The following is a 12,177-nucleotide window of genomic DNA, read 5'->3' on the forward strand; positions in this document are numbered from 1 at the left end:
TCAGCCACAAAGTGGTAGTCCACGTAAACTGACAGAGAGTTGTCAGCGGACGCTGAAGCGCATAGTGCAAAGACGTTCTGCACAGTCAGTTGTTACAGAGCTCCAAACTTCATGTGACCTTCCAATTAGCCCACGTACAGTACGCAGAGAGCTTCATGGAATGGGTTTCCATGGCCGATCAGCTGCATCTAAGCCATACATCACCAAGTCCAATGCAAAGCGTCGGATGCAGTGGTGTAAAGCACATCGCCACTGGACTCTAGAGCAGTGGAGACGCGCTCTCTGGAGTGATGAATCACGCTTTTCCATCTGCCAATCTGATGGATAAGTCTGGGTTTGGAGGTTGCCAGGCGAACGCTACATTTTGGACTGCATTGTGCTGAGTGTGAAATTTGGTAGAGGAGGAATTGTGGTGTGGAGTTGGGTTTGGCCCTTAGTTCCAGTGAAAGGAACTTTGAATGCTCCAGGATACCAAAACATTTTGGACAATGTGAGTCAAAGCAGGTGGCCAAATACTTTTGGCAATATAGAGTATCTCTTATGTGTGACTGCCATCTACTGGTCACATTCATCATTCCACCATGTACCAAATAAAATAGCTTTGATGCATGTTAGCACTTATTACCTTAACTCTGCAGAGTACAGGCAAAGCATATCTGAAATATGGAATAGCCTACCTGTATTTTTAGCATCTTTAATCTTAAAATTCCATCGTAAATGTTAGCTTTATAGGTGTCATGTCCGCTCTGCAGTATAGTGTGACCAGTTATTAAAAATGTAATTTGAGACACCTATGGAACCACCAGGTGTGTTTTTTTGTTTTGTTTCAGGGGAACAACTAAAAGAGCTGTGTATTTATCGTGTACCATTACTGTACTGCATGTACAGTGGCAATAAATTGCCACACCTTTTTAACTGAAGGCCATTATTTTATACATGTATACTTTTGTTGGGATTCAATTCAAAGCAAGGGACCTTGAAGGAGAGTCAAATCTACAGTCGTGGTCAAAAGCTGACATACACTTGTACAGAACAGAGTGATTGGAGCACAACAAATATTCATGAAGTTCAGCTCAATTTTTGTTTCATTTGACCACAGAACTTTCCTTCAAAAGGTCTTATCTTTGTCCATGAGATGTCAGATGAAACAAAAATTGAGCTGTTTGGCCACAATACCCTGGAATATGTTTGGAGGAGAAAAGGTGAGGCCTTTAATCGCATGAACACCACCCTACCGTCAAGCATGGTGGTGGTAGTATTATGCTCTGGGCCTGTTTTGCTGCCAATGGAACTGCTGCTTTACGGAGAGAAAATGGGACAATGAAAAAGGAGGATTCCCTCCAAATTCTTCAGGACAACCTCAAATCATCAGCCCGGAGGTTGGGTCTTGGGCGCAGTTGGGTGTTCCAACAGGACAATGACCCCAAACACACGTCAATAGTGGTAAAGGAATGGCTAAATCAGGCAATAATTAAGGTTTTAGAATGGCCTTCCCAAAGTCCTGACTTAAATGTGTGGACAATGCTGAAGAAACAAGTCCATGTCAGAAAACCAACACATTTAGCTGAACTGCACCAATTGTGTCAAGAAGAGTGGTCAAAAATTCAACCAGAAGCTTGCCAGAAGCTTGTGGATGGCTACCAAAAGCGCCTTATTGCAGTGAAACTTGCCAAGGGACATGTAACCAAATATTAACATTGCTGTATGTATACTTTTGACCCAGCAGTAGACCCATAATAACTTCATAAAAGAACCAAACTTCATGAATGTTTTTTGTGACCAACAAGTTTGTGCTCCAATCACTATCACAAAAAATAAAGAGTTGTAGAAATGATTGGAAACTCAAGACAGCCATGAGATTATGTTCTTTATAAGTGTATGTAAACTTTTGACCAAGACTGTATGTAAATATTCGTATATGGTTAATATTGTGCGCAGGGGTGCTTGTTTGCTCAACTGGAGCGAGGCATCTACGTATAAGGTGTGAAGGACGATATATATACTTTATAGGCATATAATAATTATTGCTATATTGCATTTATATAAATATATTCTGTATTTTTAGCTTTAAAATGTGAATGTCAGCTTTACAGATGCCACGTTAGCTCTGCAATGGTAAAGTATCACTTATGTTGGTATAAATCAGCACAATTTGTCCTGCTTTTGACACTTCTCCTTGCGAGGGAACCTCAATGAGTGTTTGATAAAACAAGACATGTTAAGCCAAAATAATATATTTTTAAAAAAAAGGCTGGAGTCAGATTAAAGTCCACTTCCAAACAATGATCGTCATTGTTTTCCTCTCGTGGATTGTGTCTGTTGTCAAGACAGTTGCCTGAGGGAAGGCAGTTAGGAAAACTGTATGCTTGAACTTCCTTTAATGTCGGAACAATTCACCACCACGTTTAAAGTTGAAAGTCAGTTGTGTGATATTGATGTCAACAAACACCACCATCTGTTTATATCTTATGACACAAACAACGAGGAAGGGTTTTTTATTGTGGGGCCAAAATGTTGAATGTTTTGAAATTGATAAATGCAATAATCTGAATTTCATGAAAGCTTCCACCTACTCAGTGGCCTAGTGGTTAGGTGTCCGCCCTGAGATCGGTAGGTTGTGAGTTCAAACCCCGGCCGAGTCATACCAAAAGACTATAAAAATGGGACCCATTACCTCCCTGCTTGGCACTCAGCATCAAGGGTGGGAATTGGGGGTTAAATCACCAAAAATGATTCCCGGGCGCGGCACCACTGCGGCCCACTGCTCCCCTCACCTCCCAGGTGGTGAACAAGGGGATGGGTCAAATGCAGAAGACACATTTCACCACATCTAGTGTGTGTGTGACAATCATTGCTACTTTAACTTTAATTTGCTACCATTAGGCCAAGGGGTGGGTGGTGTACCGTTTTCCCTTGGCCAGTCTTTAAAATGTTTGCGGTTGTCAAAAAAATGTACGCGATATCAAAGCAAAAACAAGGCAAAATGGTTGGATGCAATCGCATGGGTCAATCGCTACTAGTTTGTAGTCCAAAAAAGTAACATGGTGTGAACTCTGAGTAATACACTATATTGCCAAAAGTGTTTGGCCACTCATCCAAATGATCAAAATCAGGTGTCCTAATCACGTGTGACATTCCAATTAGTCAACGTACAGTACGCAGAGAGCTTCTAAGCCATACATCACCAAGTCCAATGCAAAGCGTCGGATGCAGTGGTGTAAAGCGCGTCGCCACTGGACTCTAGAGCAGTAGAGACGTCTTCTCTGGAGTGATGGTTCACGCTTTTCCATCTGGCAATCTGATGGACTAGTCTGGGTTTGGAGGTTACCAGGAGAACGCTACATTTCGGACTGCATTGTGCAAAGTGTGAAATTTGGTGGAGGAGGAATTATGGTGTGGGGTTGTTTTTCAGGAGTTGGGCTTGGCCCCTTAGTTCCAGTGAAAGGAACTTTGAGTTCTCCAGGATACCAAAACATTTTGGACAATTCCATGCTCCCAACCTAGTGGGAACAGTTTGGACCGGCCCCTTCCTCTTCCAACATGACTGTGCAAGTGCAAGGTCCATAAAGACATGGATGACAGAGTCTGGTGTGGATGAACTTGACTGGCCTGCACAGAGTCCTGACCTGAACCTGATAGAACACCTTTGGGATGAATTAGAACCGAGACTTGAGAGCCAGGCCTTCTCGACCAACATCAGTGTGTGACCTCACCAATGCGCTTTTGGAAGAATGGTCGAAAATTCCGATAAACATACTCTGCAACCTTGTGGACAGCCTTCCCAGAAGAGTTGAAGCTGCAATAGCTGCATAAGGTGGACCGACATCATATTGAACCCTATGGGTTAGGAATGGGATGGCACTTCAAGTTCAAATGTGAGCCAAGGCAGGTGGCCAAATACTTTTGGCAATATAGTGTATTTCTCAGTATTTTCTTCCATGTACAGGTAAAATGAAATGTACAGTCACAAATACCAATCCCTAAAACAGAAGGGTCCTAAACAGTATCGCTCTGCCTGGTGTGGATTTGTGTTCATTGTTGTAACAGTTTAAAGGTCCGGTGTGCCATGTTTGTCCTGTAGGGGTTGCCTGGTCTCTCCTCGCTCGCCGCTTTGCACAGCAATCAGATCCTGACCGTCAAGGTTTGTTGGCAGCGGCGGCGGTGCGTCACACAGTGGGACCCCTCAGCGGCTGCACACGCTCAAAACTATTGAAAGCATTGGTGGCCCTTTTTTATAGCCCAGCAACATGTGGCCTCCTGGAACGAGAGCCAGAGGCCGTGGTCTGGTTTATGTCCGTTGAAGGGAGGAACCTCCAAGAAAAATACCATACTGGTGAACCTATGTGGCAAAGTGCTTTTTTTTCAAGTCCGTGCCAATGGCTCACCACTAAATCTGTAAATCCATCAATGGGGCCTTTTGGACTAAGCACTGAAGACGGCGTATGAAGCTGCCGCTCCTGGGGTTCCCACTCTGATACAGGGACAGATGATGATGATGATGATGATGATGATGATGATGATGACAAGATTTTCATGGAGACTGAGAATTTCCCACTCTGTCCACATAGTTAAATTATGCAAAATTATAGCCTGAAGTGCCAAAAAATAAGCAAAGACTTCCGAAGCTGTGTGGTTGTAAAAGTGTGGATTTCTCTGATTTATCTGTGAAGATGCTCCTCAAGTGTCCAGGAATAGAATCAGCTCTAACTAAGTCTTTTTTTTCTGCATCCACTTTCCTCTTCCTTCCTCTCCTTCCTGCTGGGGCCTCGCCTTTCTTCAACCTTCTCTCGCGTCTGACCTTCGACCTCACACACCTGCTCAGATGGTCTTCCCTAAGATCAATCATGGCTTTCTTTCCGCCGACCAGCAGCTCATAAAGCGCCGTCTCATTAAGGTAGCTAGCCATGCATTGCACTGAGGCTTCCATCTCTCTGCACGCATCTCCCGTTATCCAAGTGAGTTTATTGTAAAGCAGGGCTGTTCAACTGACTTTCTTGTCATTGTGCTAAGCAGCAATGACAATCGTCGTGCAAAGATGGGGACCTACTGCTAAAACGCTGGTCAAAGATCCTCTAGAACAGGGGTCCCTAAACGTTTTGACTCGGGGGGCTGCATTGGGTTAAAAGTATTTGGTCGGGGGCCGGGCTATATATATATATACATACATATATATATATATATATATATATATATATATATATATTTTTTTTTTATATATATATATATTTTTTTTTATATATATATATATATATATATATATATATATATATATATATATATATATATATATATATATATATATATATATATATATATATATACTAGTGCGCAAGTATATATATATATATATATATATATATATATATATATATATATATATATATATATATATAGCACTTCAGGCTATGTATATATATATATATATATAGCCTAGTATACTAGTATAATATATATATATATATATATATATATATATATATATATATATATATATATATATATATATATTAGTGTGTGAGGAAAAAAAATATATATATACTGTATATATATATATATATATATATTCCTCGCTCAATAATATATATATAAATATATTAGTGCATGAGGAATATATATATATATATATATATATATATATATATATATATATATATATATATATATATATATATATATATATATATATATATATATATATATATATATATATATATATATATATATATATATTAGTGCGTGACGAATATATATATATATGTATATTCCTCACGCACTAATATAAATATATATATATATATATATATATATATATATGTACATATATATATATATGTATACACACTACCGTTCAAAAGTTTGGGGTCACATTGAAATGTCCTTATTTTTGAAGGAAAAGCACTGTACTTTTCAATGAAGATAGCTTTAAACTAGTCTTAACTTTAAAGAAATACACTCTATACATTGCTAATGTGGTAAATGACTATTCTAGCTGCAAATGTCTGGTTTTTGGTGCAATATCTACATAGGTGTATAGAGGCCCATTTCCAGCAACTATCACTCCAGTGTTCTAATGGTACAATGTGTTTGCTCATTGGCTCAGAAGGCTAATTGATGATTAGAAAACCCTTGTGCAATCATGTTCACACATCTGAAAACAGTTTAGCTCGTTACAGAAGCTACAAAACTGACCTTCCTTTGAGCAGATTGAGTTTCTGGAGCATCACATTTGTGGGGTCAATTAAACGCTCAAAATGGCCAGAAAAAGAGAACTTTCATCTGAAACTCGACAGTCTATTCTTGTTCTTAGAAATGAAGGCTATTCCACAAAATTGTTTGGGTGACCCCAAACTTTTGAACGGTAGTGTATATATATATATATACACGTGTGTATATATATATATATATATATATATATATATATATATATATATATATATATATATATATATATATATATATATATATATATATATATATATATATATATATATATATACATATATACTAACTTTGTGGATATTATTATTTATTTTTTTGTAATTATTTTTTTAGGACGCTGGCGGGCCGTAGTTTGGGGACCCCTGCTTTAGAAGACAGGAGCTCTCTGCTGTCTTTGAAAACCTACTGCAAAATTACCGCTCAAATAAGTTCAATATGATGGACTATATCTGCTGTTTTTTACTGTAAAAACAGGAGTCAAAGATCCTCTATAAGACAGGACCGCGCTGTTGTTTCTAGAAATAGGCTCCAGAAACGTCCTTCACTGAACTCGCAGGCCAATGTGTCGTTAATCACTGCTCAATATGGGCTGCCAGTTGAAAAGCCCTGTTTTATATGTTTCCTGCTTTTTAACCTGCTTAGGAAATCAATATATATCTTCATCTGTGCTTAACGGTAGTATACCACCAGTCTATTTGTGGATTGTAACACGATTTGAGCATTATGATATTAACATCTTTTTTGTGTTGCACAAAAAGGGGGACCAGGGGCAAGCGGGACCACCAGGGCCTCCGGGGCCACCGGGTCCACCTGGCCCACGGGGGCCCCCAGGTGACACAGGCAAGGATGGGCCGAGGGGCGTTCAAGGCCTACAAGTAAGTTCTGATAGTGACGACACAAATCCTGTCAGTGTACTTGCACACTAACTGTATATGGACTGTATATGTCGGAACAGACCAAGATTACACACTGCATGGACACAAATATTGGGACACCTCCAGAAAGTGATCATGAGGGTTGTACCCCAATAGTTTTGGTTTAGAGTTACATAATGATGTCAAAGTGTACTTGACTACATACTGGGACACATCCAGTATGTAGTCAAAATACTTCTGTCTGGACATACACCAGAATCGGGTAATTAATAGGGGTGTGGGGAAAAATCGATTCAAATTCAAATTGCGATTCTCACGTTGTGCGATTCTCATTTTTAAAAAATAAATTTTTTTAAAATTTATATATATATATATATATTTTTTTTTTTTAAATTAATCAATCGAACAAAACAATACACAGCAATACCATAACGATGCAATCCAATTCCAAAACCAAACCCGACCCAGCAACACTCAGAACTGCAATAAACAGAGCAATTGAGAGGAGACACAAACACGACACAGAACAAACCAAAAGTAGTGAAACAAAAATGAATATTATCAACAACAGTATCAATATTAGTTACAATTTCAACATAGCAGTGATTAAAAATCCCTCATTGACATTATCATTAGACATTTATAAAAAAAAAACTTAAAAAAAACAATAGTTTCACAGTGGCTTACACTTGCATCCCATCTTATAAGCTTGACAACACACTGTGTCCAATATTTTCACAAAGATAAAATAAGTCATATTTTTGGTTCATTTAATAGTTAAAACAAATTTACATTATTGCAATCAGTTGATAAAACATTGTCCTTTACAATTATAAAAGCTTTTTACAAAAATCTACTACTCTGCTTGCATGTCAGCAGACTGGGGTAGATCCTGCTGAAATCCTATGTATTGAATGAATAGAGAATCCTTTTGAATCGGGAAAATATCGTTTTTGAATCGAGAATCGCATTGAATCGAAAAAAATTTTGAATCGAATCGTGACCCCAAGAATCGATATTGAATCGAATCGTGGGACACCCAAAGATTCGCAGCCCTAGTAATTAATGTCAAAGTGCATGCCTACTTTGTCCAAATACTTTTAGTGTAGTTCAGGGGTGTCAAACTCATTTTAGATCGGGTGCCACATGGAGAAAAATCTACTCCGAAGTGGGCCGGACTGGTAAAATCACGGCACGATAACTTAAAAATAAAGACAACTTCAGATTATTTTATTTTTTAACAATAGAACAAGCACATTCTGAAAATTTACAAATCATAATGTTGTTGTTTTGTTTTTTTACACTTACATGTTGCGGTTAATAGTATTCTATCTTTATTTGTAGTTATTTTTACTTTCTGAATACCGGTCGATTATGTGATAATGTTCATCGGTCAACTCATTGGTTTTAATTTTCAATATATCAAGATAAAAAATGTTATATACAAATCAAATTACAGGATGTTATTTATGTAGTCTGATCATGTTCCTATTAATATGTGATTTATTCATTTTTTTACATATGTAGCATAATCTACATATGTATAAATCCCCTTCTTTGGCTACTTTTAAGACCCTTCTTAAAACTCATTTTTATTCACTGGCTTTTAACCCAGCATGAGACTTTAAACCGTTTTTAACTTTTTTAACTGTTTTTAACTTTTTAACTGCTTTTTATGTAACAAATTGTTCTTAGTATAATTTGTATTTGCTTTTTCAATGTGTATTTTACTTCTGTTTTAAATGTTATTTTTTAGTCTGTCCTTTGCCTCTATTTCTTTGTGGTGTACAGCCCTTGGTTCTTCAACTGTGGTTGTTTTAAAGGGCTTTATGAATAAAATTGGTATGGTATGGTATGGTACATAGATACCAAATAATTGTTTTTGCGACATATAGTGGATACATTTAGAACAGCAGTTTATTTCATTCAAAAATGTTGGTGCTTTTTATATACTTAGCATACTCATCCCGCGGGCCCAGATAAAACCTGTTTGGGGGCCTGATCCGGCCCGCGGGCCTTATGTTTGACACCCCTGGGGTAGTTCATATAGCAAGACATTTTGCATACACAAGTCAAAGCCTCCTGATGAAGGCTCGACAAACATGGTTGTGCTGCCAATTGAATAGCTGACTGTATAGCTTTACATACACTTGGCTGTGTTTCATATTCAACACAACATTTTCCATGTCTTGTCGCTTGGCATCGTTTATGTTCTCTCCTTCCTCGCATGGCCATTATTTTTCTGGCGCGGCGAAAAGAAGCGTTTTTTTAATCTGCTCCCTTTTTTGCCTCAATGATTATTGTTGTCGGCACTTCCAGTCGCCCTGGCGTTGGAGTAGCTAAAGTTGAATGTTAAAGAGGCAAAATGCAACACTTGGGTAAAAATGAGTGTCAGAATAAAGAGAATGTGGCCCAAAAAAAAAAAAATACATTCAGGGTTCATTACAATAACGGCTTTTTTTCCGATAGGGTGATCTAGGGCAGCCAGGAGAAAAAGGACCTATGGTAAGAACTTATTTTTTCTTCCTTTACACAAATAGTAAATTCTCTGTTTATATGACCGACAGCTAAAACGTGAGTCAAAGATTCTTTCTGTGAGAGGATCCCGCTGCTCTTTTGAAAGTCTTACTAGGGTTGTACGGTATACCGGTATTAGTATAGTACCGCAATACTAATGAATCATTTTCGGTACTATACTGCCTCTGAAAAGTACCGGTCTCGCGCTGCCCCCGCGCGCCCGCGTCAAAGTCACGTCGTGACATTGTTGGTTTACGAGCATAGGAGCAAGTTCGGCAGCGCACAATCACGGAGTACTTACAAGCAGACTCAGTGTGTAGACAGAAAAGGGAGAACTGACGCATTTTGGCTCAAAAACTAACAATAAAGGTGAAGTTATAACACTGAAACGCCCTCAGTAAGAGGTGCTTTAAGACATGGCTAGCTAGCTGGCGGCTAAAGTCCCACCCCAGTCGGCAGTGTTTTAGCTACTTCTAAATCACTAATCCTGGTCTCCATGGCAACAAATAAAGTAAGTTTCTTACAAGTATCATCCCTGTAGGACGAGGAATAGCTAAACATGCTTCACTACACACCGTAGCTCACCGGCGTCAAAATGTAAACAAACGCCATTGGTGGATCTACACCTAACATCCACTGTAATGATACCAAGTACAGGACCGTATCTAGTCGATACTACTATGATTACGTCGATGTTTTTTGGCATCACAAGATCCTCTTTCGTTTTTTTTAAATTTATATTATGTTGATAAACTCAGGAAATATGTCCCTGGACACATGAGGACATTGAATATGACCAATGTATGATCCTGTAACGATTTGGTATCGGATTGATACCCAAATTTGTGGTATCATCCAAAACTAATGTAAAGTATCAAACAGAAGAATAAATGATTATTACATTTTAACAGAAGTGTAGATAGAACATGTTAAAAGAGAAAATAAGCAGATATTAACAGTAAATGAACAAGTAAATTAATATTTAATTTTCTACCACTTGTCCTTAATAATTTTGACAAAATAATAGCATGATAAATGACACAATATGTAATTAGGAGCCTTTGTTTGTTTACTTACTACTAAAAGACAGGTAGTCTTGTATGTTCACTATTTTATTATTGACTTAACTGCAATAAGAAACATATGTTTAATGTACCCTAAGATTTTTTGTTAAAATAAAGCCAATAATGCAATTTTTTGTGGTCCCCTTTATTTAGAAAAGTTCCGAAAAGTATAGAAATAATTTTAGTACCGGTACCAAAATATTGGTATCGTTACAACACTAGGTCTTACTAAAAAAAAAAAAAATGAGAGTCAAAGATCGTCAATGTGACAGAAGCACTCTTCCGGGCATTTTTTTACTGAGTAACTTCCTACTTACAGTACATTATTAACTTGTGGATTGGATGAAAAAAAATAAAACAATTTACTTGCTTTCAACCACAGTGAAAATGTTTTTTGACCAAGCGACAATTTCTTTATCAGAGACTCAGTGGCTAATTAAATACAGATGTTACTTGGAACATTTAGGCAAAAGGGACAAGCGGTAGAAAATGGATGGATGGATGGCTACATAACTTTCCTATTTTTCATAGCTTTACATGGCCAACGTGAATGGCTGCGAAAGTCTGAAAGCTAACCACTCAGACAAAAATAATAGTCTCCTAGCGGGTGTTTCTGGTTGCAGACAAAAATAATAGTCTCCTAGCGGGTGTTTCTGGTTGCAACGTCATAGCAATAGTCAATCATGATTAGCTCACATTATGGGACAATTTTGGCACATGTACGCACCTAATCCCCAGCCAAAGCCATAGTGTAAATAGTATTTTAGATGCAAACTCCTATGAAAGGAAATGGGTCTGATGTAGCCGCGTGCGGCCGTTTGTTTACGTTGCAAAAGCCAAAGCTAATCACACAGCTGTATTAGGTTTTATTGGTTTGAGATTACAAACCCTGCGGAGTCAGTGTATACATTTAGGCTAAGTGGCTGCAGTCGCAGTTAGATTTATGTCCAAAGTGTTTTTTTATCCACTTCTGACTGCCACTATCTGTAAAGTATTGCTGTTTTTTCACCCTTGTGATGCTAACACATAGTAAAATGCGTGTGCAATAGAATGGGTAATAAGTCTGTACCTACAGGTATATTCAATTAACTGTGCAGTTGTCGAGTTTGTGGTTTAAAAAAGCGAATACGTCTCTAAGTAGCACCAGGTCGAAAACAGTGGCATCGACAACTGTGGCTGTAGGCAAACTCCTGTTTTTATAAATTCCACAACATGCTAGTTGCTGCATTTAAAGTATAGGGATAGGTACCAAATTTGGTACTTACGTAGGTACTAGTGTTGTCCCGAAACCAATATTTTGGTACCGGTACTAAACTGTATTTCGATACTTTTCGGTACTTTTTTTAAAGAAAGGGGACCACAAAAAATTACATAATTGATTATGCAGGACCGATAATCAGCATGTCCGTTTTCTTAGTGTTGAGTTGCAAAAAGTTAGTGGACATCCATTGTTTAATTTCATTTAGACACGCCTCCAGCTGACTACAATCCGGCGTGTTGGT

At 37.9% G+C, this 12,177-nt stretch overlaps 1 protein-coding gene across 1 annotated transcript in view; it reads left to right on the plus strand.

Annotated features, from left to right (window-relative positions):
- Positions 1–12,177, plus strand: part of LOC133662190 (collagen alpha-1(XXV) chain) — a 137,719-nt gene that overhangs the window by 23,477 nt on the left and 102,065 nt on the right. Inside the window, exons 3-6 of the mRNA XM_062065948.1 lie at positions 4,082–4,141; positions 4,823–4,894; positions 6,978–7,094; positions 9,564–9,599. Coding sequence (XP_061921932.1) covers positions 4,823–4,894; positions 6,978–7,094; positions 9,564–9,599 — 225 coding nt within the window. The 5' untranslated portion in view covers positions 4,082–4,141. The remainder of the gene's footprint in view (positions 1–4,081; positions 4,142–4,822; positions 4,895–6,977; positions 7,095–9,563; positions 9,600–12,177) is intronic.

The sequence above is a fragment of the Entelurus aequoreus genome, linkage group LG12 (genome assembly GCF_033978785.1).
Source record: "Entelurus aequoreus isolate RoL-2023_Sb linkage group LG12, RoL_Eaeq_v1.1, whole genome shotgun sequence".
Taxonomy (NCBI): Eukaryota; Metazoa; Chordata; class Actinopteri; order Syngnathiformes; family Syngnathidae; genus Entelurus; species Entelurus aequoreus.